Here is a 15,821-nt window from a genome sequence, read left to right on the forward strand (position 1 = left end):
AGGTGCCCCCCGGTCTCAAAGCTATATTGGTCCTGCTTTGTGGGACCCCTTGCTCTGCATGGGGCACCAAATTGATATTCGCTTTATTCCAGTATTCCCTGCAATGTACTGTGGAAGATAAGGTTAGTGAGCAGGCATTGTTAAAGTTTTCCATGTTATTCAATTTAGTCAAACATTCGTCTTGCGGCTCGATGCGAACAAGGGTCTCTTATTGTCTGTTGGCATCTCATCCGTATTTCATTTTCAAAGCAACAATGTAGCCTTTCTAGAATCCGTACTCCTTGTTTTCGTCTGGAATCTTTAACTTCAACGTCTAACTTCACAAAGCTATTTCTTTGGAATCTTCTTCTAGATGCATTCAGAGCACTACAAACTCTAATTTAGCTTTGATACAAGTGCAATTCTTAGATCCTTTAGCCCTATTCTTGACATTGTGTTTGCCTACAAAATGAACACCACTAGATGAACATTAATTAGACTTTAACACACCCAAACCTGAAATGATCATCTGAGGGAACCAAAACTACTGTTAACTTAGTTCTATGACCAAAACTAATGTGAGGTATACGTCCTGGGATTCCTGCTGGATAATAAAGTTTCTCCCATCTCACAGGTTGAAGTTCAATATACCTTAAAATTCAATGTAAAAATGTTTCTCTTCCAAACCTACCCTCATAAAGTGGATGTTATTATGACAGTTCACTGGCCGAGGCTGAACCATGGTAGCAGAGCAGACTCTACCTAAACGTCCCCAATGTGCTTGCTAATCGATGCTACTAGTTAGTTAGAAGAAGCAGATATCTACCACCCCGCAGGTTTACAATGGGCTCCAAGTGTTCAAATGTATCCGATTTAAGACCGTGTTTGGTTTACTAACAATTCTACTCTCCATGCCCTCCCATAATCTCTCGAATCCACTACTACCTGGCTAAGCTCCACTCACATCTGGTATAATCAATCTGCTCGATAATACCATCATCCAGAATAAATACCTTAGAAGCCTATCTTTATCGTTCTGTGGAATTCACTTTCCCTACACCTTCCAGACTGATGCGCACTAGAAATGTATCAAAACATGCCACTTCCATCAAAACCATAATACCAGCTTGAATTCCCTGCTGTGGGTCTGCCATCTACGAAAATTGCCTGGCTGCCCCTATGACACACTGTCTATGTTCATCAATGTCAGACTCAACTCATCAGCGATCTACTACAAGTACCCGTATCGTGGAATATACTTTATTTGTGAACCATCAGACCCACTGTTGTCACAATCCTGTCCCTTAGCATTACCAACGTCACCGATCTCCAATCTGCCCTTATGCAGCACACTCATCTACCTCACTCTCACCTCTGTGCAACACCCTCAACATCTCAATAGCCTACTTAATCTATCTAAATTGTCACTACTTAGCCAGCTCCAAATTTGAATGCCTATCCTACAGCCCCGCTACATCCCCACTAATATACACTCACCTCTGAAAAGCACTCCACTGTTAACTGATCTAGTGAAGAGTGGAGGTGCTTCACACACATAGGCCTCACCTCTCACTAGTCGGTCTGTGTTACATCATAATTTGCCTGTGTACTCTACCAGCACTTCTGAGTGTCCTCTATCATAATACCACATGAAGGGTTTTTGCATGGTTGAAATAACCTCATCTTCTCTCGATTTGTATGTATTAATGCTCTGCACCTGTCACTGTCATGCCGACGCCGGCTCTCTGCTTTGTCCTTGTCCTTCTGCGGGGTTGTGTCCTCCAAGAAGCTGCGATCCAGGCTGTCTTCAGGAACAAAGTCTTCCACACTTTGCACTACTGGAGGATTGTCAGAAGGAATAACTTCCTCTGCAGGGATAAAAGGACACATGCAGTTCGATTGAAGCACCTTCTCCACAACACTTTAACCAAGATTTTTCTCTAGAGTGTTTCATAAAAATTACAAATCGCCATGGCATAAACCAATTCAGCAACATTAAGAGTCACTGGATGTTTGTATGCAATTATAAGTTGACCTCCTACATTGTTTCGGTCTAGGGAGTATCAAGTTCATAATTGCAAGATCATTAAAATAGTACTTCACAGGAAGCAGATTTGCAATGTAGAAATATACAAATAGTTACATTGGCTTGGATCCAAGCACTTTGGTTTAACACAATTTCAACTTATATACCTAGACATATATAGCTGTCAACCAAACTTATTAAAGTTGCAGTTATAGAGAATTTAATACAGTTGCACTTTTATGGTATTTGGTCCAGAGGGTGGGGTGATCCTGAGGAGACTGAAATGGCACAAACTCCGTAAAGACATAACTGAGGGGTTTCATACACCTTTCTAAGCGGTTTTGCTATCCCACTTGGCACCTATTTTTTTATTTGCAAAAGAGGTATGGGTACGTGTGTAAACTTGGAGGAAAGTTTCTCCAACACCTAATTCATGCAAGTATCAGAAGACCGACTTTCTGCAAAGGTAAAAATATGTTCCTGGGTGGGGGAAAAGGTATTGTTAATAAATGAGGCTCATGCATTGAACTCTCCAATTTGTGTTTAGTATAATATTTACTGATGGGATTTTTTGAATTCCTTAAAAGTAGAATTATGGCATATTTTTTAATCATGGTAAAAAAAATATCATGTCTACATTTAATGAGTGAGACCTAAAGAAAATATCATTTACTTTTGAGGAAATCCACAATAATGTATTCCTAGGAATTGGCTTTTGTAAATGGAAAACAAATAATAATTCCATGAACATTGTTAAGAGGGTGTACATATTCTATTGTGCATTACATGGTAATACAAATTTAGTTATGTACATAATTAAAAAGAAAGCCACAATTCACTGGGCTTGCTATACATTTCAATATGTGAGAAAGCTAAATTACCACCCTAGCACAGCCCTCCACCACTGTCTCTGCATACCGGCTATTGAACAGCCTACCTGCTTTGGAGGGTGATGCCTCTGGAGCTGAAGATCCAAAAAGTCGAGACATAATACTGCGCCTTTGCTGAGGCGCTGCAACTTGGGTTGGTGGTGGAGAAGCTGCTGACGGAGGCATAAGTTGTGGCGGAAGGACCTCATTGACAGGTGCAGGAGAGGTTGGCGTTGGAGAAGAGGTAGATGATGGAACGATAGAGAGGACTTGTTGAGGCAACTGAAGTGGTGTGCCAGGACTAGAACTGTCAGTGGATGCTGAACTAGGAGGAATGACTGGGGACTGGGAGCCAGAAGGAGAGCTCTGTCCGTTGGTCGTGGATGGTGAGGAAGGCCCTCGATTACGAACCTCCATCATTTCGAGGAAACTAAGGAAATAGAAGTGGGACAATGAATGCTCCAGTATGCACACAGCTCGACGACAGCAGTTAACTCATTCTAGTTCAACCAAAAGTGACAACGGCATTCCAGTCATTTATAAGCTATCACTCTGATTAGTCAACCTATATGAAGTGAGAAGACTTCGGAGTTCCAAATACACTGGGTTTTATTACTTTAGCTTACCGCACTTAAAATGCCACCAACATACCATGATTACTTTCCACATTCGGTTTGAATTATTTGCTTTCACCTGTGGCATGGTGGTCACATTACAGAACTATAGATCCATAAGCATTAAAGCAAAATAATAATGTGATATGTTATGTTACCAGCAGTTAATACAACACAATTAAGCAACTGCATGGCTGTGGAGTGCTTTATCATTCTGGTGAGATTCCTGTCCAGACCAAGGATTGCTTATTGACTGAAGTCATGATTGGTTGGTACATTGACTGGGCAGAGAAAATCATAAACATAAGGAATCAATTAATATACTTTGTGCATGTTCGTTATACTTTCCCGTTGCTTTCAATCAATGAGGGTTCCCACATCTCAACCTGAGGCTGCCTCTGCTGATGGAGCAGCCTGAATTGTTAAAAACATACCACTGGCACAGTGCTGCACGTCTGTGGGCTTAGTATGGTTTACGAAAAGTGTTCTACAGCAAGCTTTCTATACTGGAAATAACCAAAGCTTCTTCTACACAACTAAGTAACACTCATTAAATTAATCTCCCCGAGTGCAACCATCAGGATTGAAAACCTGGCAATTTAAAAAATGTTTCATAACAGGGGGTGGTGATGGACAGAGTATCTGAATTAAGCAGAACACTCCTACCCAGTCAAAAGATCAGGGCTTGATCCATCACCGTTTTTTAGCTCACTGCACCATCCCAGTTCAGAACCTGGCTATATGCAAATTAGTCTGTCCCTGGCCCAGTGCATCATGGGAACAGGGCAGACCAAACTACCAAGCCAATTCTTTACTGGAAAAGAAGACGGCTGTAATGCCAGAAACCGGTCCCCGGAAGCTTGTTTCCTTTCTAGTGAAGAATTGGCTTGGTAGTTTGATCTGCCCTGTTCCCATGGTGCATTGGGTCAGGAACAGGCTAATTTGCATATAGCCAGGTTCTGAACTGGGATGGTGCAGTGAGCTAAAAAACGGTGATGGATCAAGCCCTGATCTCTTGACTGGGTATGAGTGATCTGCTTAATTCAGATACTCTGTCCATCACCACCCCCTTTGTAAATAATTTAAAAAATGTACCAAGACTAAATAAATTGGCGTAGGAGAAAATGTTACTATCACACAAGTAAAACATGGACGTTATTGAATGTAGAAATGATTCAGCCGTTATTTTGTTTTGTATTTAGTGTCCTAAGATGGAGGATACCCACTTCGGAGCAGTAAATGAAATAAGCAGTTGAAATCCAATAGGTCTCATCTTTGGGACCTATTAGCTTTGTCTATAGATTTGAGGCCTGCTGCATGGCATACGGGATGCAGTGCAACTTGGCTAAACTTAAACAACAAAACAAAAACAGACAAGAAAATGCCTCAGACGCGGCCGTCCGTTTCATTTTGTAGGCATGGACAACACATATGCACACACAAACAATAAAAGGGAGCACTTTTTTTCGTTCGCAATTTGATTTGGATCAGTATCTAAAAAGAAAAGAAAATGTGCACTTTTTTTTTAAAGCGGTTTGTGGGAGTGTGGAAGCAACACAAGGAGGGTGGGGGGGGACGGCAAAGCAACACTGGCTAGGATGAGGGGCGAATGGGGAAACAACACAGAGGGCGAGGGGTGAACACCGAAGTAACACAACATGGGAGGGGTTGTGAGAGCAACGGGGTGGGAGCAGTACCAACACAGGAGTTGGGGAAAAGCAAAACGTGAGGTGCAGGTGGGCATGCAGCAATGGGGAGAAGCACACAACGAAGTGCAAGAGGGTGGGGGGGCGCATTCGGGCAGCAGAGAGCAACACTGAGTGCTGGGAGAAAGGCATACACGAAGGAGATGGCTCGAAAACACGCACTCTAAAGGAGTGCTTCACACAAGAAAAAAGTAGTGCTTGAAAACAAAGGATACAGTGATGCTAGTAACTGATTGGAAAAAGGCAATATTCCACCGTAACGACAAACACAAGGTTGAAAAGCTTGGACAAGAATAGGAAGCAGGCAAATGAGAGTGACAGGGAAAGCCAACCAATGGTAAGCTACGGGTGGGCTACAATCGCCACTATGTACTTGGTAAGCCTCAATGTCTAGCAGGCTCGAACTAAACAAGCACTGGCGTTGCCAATAGGTCTCGCAGTAGGAAAGTTGGAGCTGTTGGTTTTGTAAATGACAAAGCCCTTTATGTTTTTAAAACGAAAACAAAAATAAAAGGCATTGTTATTTGCAATTGTAATAGCTCAAACTCTCGTGAATGCGAGACCTATTGCATTGCAAATGCTTGTCTGTATGGGGATTGCTGAGAAATGTACACCGTACGCTGGTTTAGATGTAAAAGAACACACGTGCACCTCCACAGTGGAGCATCTATCCCCAAAGCCAAGATGTATTGTTATGAACGACCTGGCACTTAAACTGTATAAATCTACAAAAGGTGCTTTAAAAAACACCTAAAGAAATATTAATGCCTGCTTCGTTCATGCACCAAACAGAGGCCTTGAACTAAAGAAGGGTCACCAATACAATGAGGCAGCTGAGCGGCGTGTACAGCCCAGTGTAACTAGACACCCCCAGAGGCGGCGGTGATCGGTTGGGGCACTCAAAGGCATTCTCCTTGGGGAAGTCCTTACAGCGTCAATCACCCGGCTGTGAAGACAGCGCAGCTCGGGTAGAATGAGGGAATAAAGGCGCGCGTCTCGGCTCAGAGTGTGACCGGCCGAGGTTCAGGGAGTGTGTGGCGCGTGAGTCACCGGCAGGTCAGGTCGTGCACGCGGTAGGAGGCAGAAGGCTCACGAGGGTACTGTGGGGACTTCATTTCACCGTGGTGTTTTAGCATCCACGGCCCCTGGTGTGCTGGCAGATAGCGCCCACATGACCGCTCACTTACTTCAAGGAACTCAACTCCTGGGAGAGATATTAGTCAGTGAACGAGGGTGGCGATAGAACTGAAACCTAGATGGCGGAGATAGGACTTCTAGATCAGCATGAGGGGAGAATTTAGTCTGACGTGAACGGAATGCAAGTAAAGGTGAAGACATGGGAAATTTCGGCGAGATAGAAGGGGATTAAACATAACGGAAGAATTGGGTTTAGATGAGTAACCGGGGGTGGGATGGAAGTGGACAAAAAAAGGATAGAAAAGCACAAGGGAGAGCAAACGATGTGAAAAGAGACGAGGGGGAGCCACGGCAGATGGAAGTGAAGGGACTACAGGAAGAGGAATGGAAGTAAACAGATGGTTGGAGACGGGCTACGGGGGATGAATTGAGATCGGCAAAAAGACAACAAAAACGTAAAATAGACTCTGAGGATGGGGAAAATCTGGAGGCAGAGATTCTGACTGAAAGGACACCTATGTGGAAAGACGCCATGGAGTCATAACAGTGACAATAGAAAGAACGCGATGGAGGCCTGACAAGATGGTGTTGGGGGAATAGAGGCTTTTAAGCGCTGGAACTGGAAGTCTAAGAGGCAGGAAAGCGATGAATCGGCGAATACCCATCGTGGGTCTAATGCGTTACAGCAGAGATATGAGCAGGAGCCGGGAGGTGTCAAGAGGTGCAGCCAAGCGAGGTGAGAAATGGAGGCGCCAGGACAAATGAAGGAGGAAGGAAGAGGGCAAAGGGCAAGACAGACTCAAACAAGAAGGACTGGGCGAGAAGGGAGGGGGGATGCCAGCAGGGAGAGAGGAGGAAAGGTGGGAGGGAACACGGCCTGGGGAAGCTGGCTGGGGAGGAGGAGGAGAAATGCAAGTAAGGCTGTGCGCGGGGAGAGAGAGGGGAGGTGCTGGAGCTGGGGAACAGATGGCCGTGAAAGTTTATGGCCCAAAAGCGCGTGCCTGTATAAATATAGCCAATAGGTCTCGCTTTTTGGACCCTATAAGTATTTAGTTATGCAGCAGAATATCCTTGGTGCAACAACACCAACTGTTGCATGGCTAAACACTTATAAGGTCCCAAATGCTTGACCTATTGGATATGCCAATGCTTGTTAATCTTGTTAACTATCCACTCCCAAGCTGCGTGGCACCACATCCAGGTTTGAATCTTTCAGTCTCTTTGCTCTGTTGCGTTTGTACACAATCTAGCGAGTTCTAAGTAGCCACCTCCCTCTCCTCTTTAAAACTTCACTCATAGTGCACCTCACTTTAATCAAATGGGTGGAATGCTGCTTATTGAGGGCGACCCCTACACAAAGAGAGCCCTGGCACAAAACAAGGAAAAAATACATTGTAAAAGTGTGCTACACAAAAGAAGGGAAGGGAGGGAACGGAAGAAGGTAGATAGATGTGATAGGAAGAAATAGAGAAGAAGGAAGAAAGAAATAGGGGACGAAGAGAAAGAAACACAAGCCAAAGAAATAGGAGTAGGAAACAAAAAAGAATGAAATAAACAGAAAAATAAAGAAACAGATGGAGGGGGAAAAAGGAAGAAGAAAAAAAGGAGAGGTGAAAAGGGAGGGAAAGGTGGAAAGGCAAGAAGATGGAAGTGTGAGAAATAGAGAGAACGCTGATGTCGTACAAGTTCTTGAGATACCCTCTCCTCAGCACCTTTCTGGTAAAATCTGTCGGAGGAATGAGGAAGCGAGCGGCGTGCTGAGTGCTGCACTCGAAGCATGCAGGGTAACAGTGTGAGGAGCAGAACTGAGGAGAGACAGACAGGCAGGCACAAATGAGAGACAGACAGGCACAGAGGAGCGGCTGCACGGAGAGGGGAGAAACGATAGGGGGGACAGCAGTGGAAAGGAGACACAGGGGCCGAGGATAGACAGACAGGAGTGACAGATACAGTGGGGGAGAGATGGGGCAGAATGAGAAGCACACATGAGAAAGAGGCACAGAGGAGAATAGATAAGGGGGTGAGCCACAGAAGAGGGCAGCAGAGAGGCAGCCGAAGCCGAGAGTAACATGGAGAACAGACGGACACGAAAAGGAATAAATAACAAGCATAGCTAGAGAGCAGCGGAGTGATCGAGGATAGACAGCCACAGAAGAGGGCAGCAGAGAGGCAGCCGAAGCCGAGAGTAACATGGAGAACAGACGGACACGAGGAGAAACGATAGGGGGGGACAGCAGTGGAGAGGAGACACAGGGGCCGAGGATAGACAGACAGGAGTGACAGATACAGTGGGGGGGAGATGGGGCAGAACGAGAAGCACACATGAGAAAGAGGCACAGAGGAGAATAGATAAGGGGGTGAGCCACAGAAGAGGGCAGCAGAGAGGCAGTCGAAGCCGAGAGTAACATGGAGAACAGACGGACACGAAAAGGAATAAATAACAAGCATAGCTAGAGAGCAGCGGAGTGATCGAGGATAGACAGCGAGATAGGCAAAATGCTTTCAATAAAGAGCGGCCGGGAAACTGAAAGTACGGCCGGCCAGCCATGAATAATTAGGGGAGGAGAAGCCGCAGAGCACACGCTGGGAGAAGCCCTTTGATGTGGTGGCGGCCGTGAACAAAATGCAATTAGGAGGGAGGGAGGGAGGCTGATGCGCGTGCTTGTTTGGTCACGTGATTCATGTGAACTCAAAGAAAACCGCACCAAAAAGCCCTTGGTTTCACGAGGATTTTGAGCACTTGAATTCTCGCTCCGCTCAATGCGCATGCGCATTGATAGGTCGCGAGACCTAAAAAGGAATACAATTAATGAAAAAACTAGTTGTAAGAAAGGAGCAGCCCGGCAGCAAATTAAAGCTGCAGGGTCTCAGGAGCGAGCAGCGGTGCGCAGGCTGGCAGCTGGTCTTGGATCAGGTTACTAATTTAACATAGCGCGATCGCTTTCACTTTCGCTGCTGCGCTCGTTTTGTGCTTGTTTAAATGACTTGATCCTATTGCACACAGTAGGTGCTTTCTGGCAAGGGACTGCTTTTTAATTCTCTGCTCCTCATCGCTGGAGACGACTTTTCAAGCTCCTCATTGCTGGGGATCGCTTTAAACTTTCTGTTCCTTATCGTCCAGGCGCCGTGCTTAATGTTTTAGCAAAGCACGCCTTTGACACCGTGTCCCACCCTATCCTCCTGCTTCGTCTGGAGGAAGCTGGTGTTACCGGCCTTGCTCTCCAGTGGTTCCGTTCCTTTCTCGCCAACCGTTCTTTTTGCGTGGCCGTCCCGCCTTATCAGTCCAAATTCCACCCTTTGGATCTGGGGGTTCCCCAGGGCTCCTCGCTGAGCCCCACGTTATTCAATCTATACGTGAGGCCGCTGGCTGAGGTAGTCAGGCAGTGGGGTATGACCATGGTGTCATACGCCGATGACACCCAGCTAGCGGTCACGATCAGCGGGGATGCGGACGTGGATGCCCCCAGATTCCAACAAGGACTTCGGGCGGTCGCCAGCTGGATGACCTCCAACTGTCTCCAGCTGAACGCAAGTAAGACGGAGGTTATGATCTTTGGCAAACAAACGGAACTCTGGGGAGACAGGTGGTGGCCAGCGGATCTGGGCCCTACGCCAACCCCGGTATCTGAGTTAAAAAACCTTGGGGTATGGCTCGATCCAACTCTTGCCTTTGTCTGCCATACCAAGCGTACGGCGGCCTGCTGTTTTGGCATCCTGCGTGGACTACGTCCCGTGCTAAAAAATTTTGATGCCACCACTAGGCAACTTGTGATTCAAGCTACTGTGCTCTCTAGGCTGGATTACGCCAGTTGCCTTCTAGTGGGACTGAATCACGCGGAAATTCTCCGTCTTCAGCGCATTCAGAATGCCGCAGCGAGAGCGGTCGTAGGATTACCCAGATTTTGCTCTACTGCTAACACCCTGCGTTCGCTGCATTGGCTTCCGATTGCACAAAGGATCCGGTTCAAGGCCCTTTGTGTAGCCTATAAAATTCTCAAGGGATCCCCGGCTACGATCCTTTCCAAACTATTGTCCCGCTATGTCCCGGTTCGGGCTTTAAGATCCTCTGACCTAGAACTTGCGGTCGTCCCCCGCTTTAAGCGTAGCAGGGCTGGTGGCCGTTCTTTTCAAGTCCGCGCTGCAGTGCTATGGAATTCCCTTCCCCCGGCGATTCGCGCCCTTAGGGACCTGCTCTCTTTCCGTCGAGCTGTGAAAACTTTCTTGTTCCCTTAAAATTTGTTTTTCTTGCTTTTTATTGACTAGTTGTGTTGTGCTGCTACCTTGTCGGGCGCCAGGACGCTCCTTCGCTGGAGCATCTGTGCGCTTAATAAATGAGCATAACATAACATAACATATAAACAATGACAGCTGCCGCATATTTTTTTTCACAGCAGGCACCGGCCGCACGCCACTTCTAACAAGGGCGCATACAAACAATGACGGCCGCAGCTTTTTGTCATCACAGCAGGCTCCCTTGTATTTTAATTAATAATATTTTTCCCCCCACCAGCTTCGCACTCACTTCAGCAGTGGCGCGCTGCTTGAGCAATGGCGGGTGCTTCTTTCATTTATTTTCAATATGCTTTCACTTTCACAAAGGCAGTGTGTGCCTTTCTGTCTGCACGGCTCGCCTTTTTAGGTTTCACATGTCGTCTGCTGCGCAGCAGCGTTCGCGCAGGCGAAAACTTTTGAGAAGAGTATGTGGCTTGGTCACCGCCTCTCTGTTCCATTGGCTAGCTCCATAAAGGGAGGCTAGCCATTGGAACAGAGATCTGTCCGTCATTCACTGAGGCGATTGGTGGGCGTTCCGCCGATTCTTTCCCTCTGCGCAACGTCATGAAGACGTGGCCACTGTGGGCGTGTACTTGTTTTTTTTTACAACGATGTTTGTGTTCATTGTTCGTCTTGTCCCTGTCCCGCTGGCTGTTTCCTGACCACCCTCCCGCTGTCCGTGTGCCCGTCCCCCCTCCCGCTGTCCGTGTGCCCGTTAACCCGCCCCCCTCCTGCTGTCCGTGAGCCCGTTCACCCGCCCCCCTCCCGCTGTCTGTGAGCCCGTTACCCGGCCCCCTCTCCCGCTGTCCGTGTGCCCGCCTCCCCTCCCGCTGTCTGCTACTTTCACTCTTGCTCCTTAGAGCACCCGCGCGTGGGAGATGCGCAGGGCGCTGTCCCCCCAGCTCGGCGACTTCCCTGCCCTCTGATCTGGAGGAGGACAGAGCAAACTATGTATATTTCCCCCTCTGTCTTTCAGAGCGCGGTGTTGTTATTCAGCGCCCGTCTTCAGGAATTTATTGTTGCTTTCAAAGTAAACTGCTGGGGTAGGAAAAGAAAAGCGGCAGGGGCTGATGAGGAGAGGGCAGGCTCCCCCCAGCAGGATACAAGCGGCCGAGGGGCTGACGAGGAGAGGGCAGGCTCCCCCCAGCAGGATACGACGCCAGGAGTGCTGTAAAGGCTGTCTGTCCCCCCAGAGAAGGCGCTATTGTGCCGGCCGCCTTTATCTAGGCGCTTGGTGAGTGCCAGCGAGCCTGTCTCCTTCAGACGCCCCAGTGCCTTCCACGGGCCTCTTTATTTGCAAGGGGACCATTCAGGGACTGTCACTCCGCGCTCCCCACTTATTCACCAGCGTCATCAATCAAAAGGACGAGCAGCGGGCAGGTTCCCCCTTTGAAATGGGGGGACAATGGGGTTCTGAGCTCAAAGCACCCCTCTCCACTTCTTTTTTTTTTTTTTTTTTTTTCACACTCATTTTTACAGTTTTTTCTCCCCCACCTTTTACCCTCCCCCTCCCCCTCCCTCCAAACCCCTGCGACCCACCCCCCACCCTCCCCCACCCGCAATGTGAGGCAATTAGACTCTGTGAGAGTCTTTGGTGATGGAGAGACACTCCCAAGCCAGGCCCAAAAAAAAAAAATTTGAACACCAAAAAGAAGAAGGGAAAAAAAAAAAAAAAAAAAGAAAAAGGATGGGAGTGAAAAAGTTTTTAGGAAAACATAGAGAGACATATAGAGGCAAATTATTCTAGTATATCCATATGGAGTTTCAGTACTGCCCAATACGCTCTCTATGTTCATCTAGACTAACTAAAATCCCGTATCCGAATTCTCTGTTTTCTCTGTTTTCTCTCTTTCTCATCCAATGGCTACTAGAAAGAAAAAAAAGCCATTTATTCTAATTTTATCACTAGTGAATCGTTAAGTGAGACTATCTAAAAATTCTTTCGCTTTGATTTCAGAGGTAAAAAATTTAGTCTGGCCATTATATATCACTTTCAGTTTGGCTGGATTGTTTAAGTAGACCTGTGCTTTCTTCTCCATAAAGGGTTTAATAAGTTGCCGCAAACGCCACCTCCTTTCCACCGTCGTGTGGCAGAAATCAGGTCTTACAAAATAGGAAATGGAATCCCTGGTCCTGCGTGCTTCTGGCCTAGCTTTTTCTGAAATGGCTTGCCGAAGAAGAAAGTTTCCAAAAAATACGAGGACTGCTCGTGGATAACCCCCCTGCTTTCCAGTATTTTTCAAAGTAATTGGAGTTCTATGCACTCGTTGCACTTCAAGCTCCCAATTCCATGAAGAGAGCTCTGGAAGGGTGTCTTTAAAGAGCTGGATGATGAAGGCTCGGATATCGGAGCCCTCAATATTTTCTGGTATGCCAAGGACACGCAGGTTATTACGCCGTAGGCGATTTTCCATGTCCTCGAGCTTCCATCTGACATCGCTTAATTCTGCTTCATGAGATTCTACTTTTTCCTGTGTGGCTGTGGCCTCCACCTCGTTAATGACTATTCGTTCTTCCATCTCTGTCATTCTAGTGTTGAAGGTATTAACAGATCTTGACAATTTACGCACTACACCCTGAACCTTATGCAGCGCTAATTGTGCTTTGCGTCCATCCCGTGATGTCTCTTCTCGATGTGAGGCAATAGCCTGGAGGACTGTATCCATTACCGTGGAAAGCGTGGCATCCTGTTGGTGTATAGAACTCCGTTGAGTTGGACGAGGGCCGGTGGCATGTTCTTGAGACCCCAATGCGATCGAAGGGGAATAATCCCACGTCAGCCCCTGGGACCTTTTCTTCCGTAAAATAGTCCTTTTATTTTCCCTGGATTCTACTGTTCTCGTCTCTTGGTCACTTTCCGTCTCGGAGCCAGTGTTAGTTTTGATTTCCAGTTCAGAGTCATCTGACCATCTTGCATCTTCTATCCCTTCTGATAATGAATAAAAGTCTGATGGATCCATATCAGTATCGGTCGGGTCTGTAGGGTCAGAAGTTATCGCATCTCTGCCACTCCTCTCCTTGCCATCAGTGATCTCCAGCAAGTCGCCCAGATTTTTTGTGATATCTCTAAAATCTGATGTCCCGAGCTCACTATCTAGAGCATTGCTTGATGATTGATTTTGCAGTATTTCCTGCACAACTACAGTCTTTGGGGCTTCATGGGCTGTTGATGTAATTTCTAGTCCTGTTTCTGTTACTGGCGCTGATGCTGATACGCCTGCTGGACTGGTCTGTGTCACTGAAGTTAAAGAGGTTAGCATAACAGTAGAAAAATCAGGAGCTTCACACAAGGAAAGATTTTCCATACCTTGTATTTCTGCATCTGAATCTGCCCCAGTCTTAGGATCTAATACTCCTGCCACCACGGCTGTAGGCTCCATACTTTTCACTGAAGAATCCTCTCCTGTAGTTAGTGGAATATTTACACTAATATTCCTATTCTCCTTTTCCTTGGTTGTGCCGTTCTCTCTTTGCCCACTAGATGCCACTGTAACCTCGGTTATTGGCAGAACTGATGGATTTTGTGGTGTAGGAACCAGGATCGGGGCCGTAACAGACATTGAAGCGGGAGTTTTCCGGAGCAAATCAATCACAGAAGGACCAGCAATAGGTGTACTCGGCTGTTGTCTCGAAGATTTTGCCGATTTACCAGCTCCTACTCCCGCATCGAGCTCGGTAAGGTCACTGCTGCTCTCCAGACGTATACCGCCTCGTTTTGTAGTTAGCTCCCTGTCCCGAAGAAGAGCCTGCTTTGCTGCCCTCGTCTTGGCTGCAGCAGCGGCTACAGCAGCGGCGTTTTTCGGCGCCATACCGCAGGAGATGCAGGAGAGACCCCGTAGATGTGGAGCTGTGATCGTGAGCCGAGCCGGCTGTTTTAACTCCGGGGGCCCGTCCCGTCTCACTTGTGTAGCTCGCTCAGCTCCTCCACTGCTCTGCAGGCGGGCTATGAATCGCAGAACAAGCACACCAATCAAGGAAGCGCAGAATGAAAAACGCCGCTGTATTGCCCTCGGGTCCAGCTGATCCTCAACTCTGATCTCGGACATCACGCCAAGTTCGCCATCTGGGCATTAACAACCACAACTGCAGCAAGAAATAGGGTAAGTGCCTCACTTTTCATTGTTACTCATTATTAGCGAGGCATTTTTCAATTCTCCTTCTCTATACTGCTTTTTGGAAGTGCTGGCTTGGGAGCTGCCTCACAGCGTCTAACAAGCCGCCGCCATCTTCGCCTCGGCTTCCGATACCCCTCTCCACTTCTGCCGGCCCTCTACCACTAGACGGGGTTTGAATTTTTTTAAGCCGCTGCCCCCGTCCCTGCTCCGCAATTAGGAGGAAAGAAGGTGCATTAGAGGAGAGAGAACGCAGTAAGTGGCCGGGACCTTTAAAACCCAATATATCAAAATGAGCCAGTCGAAAAATAAGGAGCATCGGCCTAACGCCGCAAAATCGTGTGCGGTGTGTTTAGTTCGTATGTGGGTAATGTTGGTATGTACGTGCATGCCACCTTTGCTTTTTGTAGTCTGCATTCTGTCTCGATGCGGGGTAGGCCGGTTTATGTGTGTCACTTTTGCTTTGTGAGTATGTGGGCTTTGTGTAGGGAACGTCAGGGTGTGCACCTTTGTGTAGTTGTGCATGGCACCTTTGCTTTGTTTAGTCTATGTTGTGTCTCTCTCGATGTAGGGAGACGGCTCACTTCTTTGCATAACTTTGGATGGAAAATGTTTAAAGATGCCCGTGACGCCAGTTTGGTAGCAGCAGTGTTAGTGTGGGCTAAATGCAGAACTCGGTGTCTGACACTTACACCCGTTGTTGGAAACTCGCGTCCCCTGTCGCGGCAGGGGTATCCCATGCCGTTGAGTGTGCAAGTACCCACTCAAAGGTTTGATCCGACACGGACTAAGAATCTTATTTCCTCAAACATGGAGTAGGCTCATGTATTTCTCGTCAGGTTGCTGCTTTCTGCAACCTCTCACCGAACTCCCTCCACCTTGCCACCAACTTTTTTGCACTCATTCTTGAGCCTTGCTCTACTCATAACCATAAACCCTCTGGTGCTTCCTAGTTAGGTGCGTCCTGTACCTCCAATTCACGTGTAAAGGTGCCATGATTGTGAGTTGCCTCACCCTTTTATGCGCAGGGATTATTAAAGCGAGGCTCTACTACTGCTGGCCAGTGGATTTTTGTGGGAAGCGGTGGTCAAGGAGTGGGTGGATAA

At 47.2% G+C, this 15,821-nt stretch overlaps 1 protein-coding gene across 3 annotated transcripts in view; it reads right to left on the bottom strand.

Annotated features, from left to right (window-relative positions):
• Window positions 1-15,821, bottom strand: part of RABL6 (RAB, member RAS oncogene family like 6) — a 418,930-nt gene that overhangs the window by 99,361 nt on the left and 303,748 nt on the right. For all 3 annotated transcript variants that reach the window (XM_078642071.1, XM_078642072.1, XM_078642073.1), the window contains exons 9-10: window positions 2,943-3,304; window positions 1,697-1,847 (exon numbers count right to left, since the gene is read on the bottom strand). In XM_078642071.1, the coding sequence (XP_078498197.1) occupies window positions 1,697-1,847; window positions 2,943-3,304 (513 nt within the window). The remainder of the gene's footprint in view (window positions 1-1,696; window positions 1,848-2,942; window positions 3,305-15,821) is intronic.

The sequence above is a fragment of the Lissotriton helveticus genome, chromosome 5_1 (assembly GCF_964261635.1).
Source record: "Lissotriton helveticus chromosome 5_1, aLisHel1.1, whole genome shotgun sequence".
Lineage (NCBI taxonomy): Eukaryota > Metazoa > Chordata > Amphibia > Caudata > Salamandridae > Lissotriton > Lissotriton helveticus.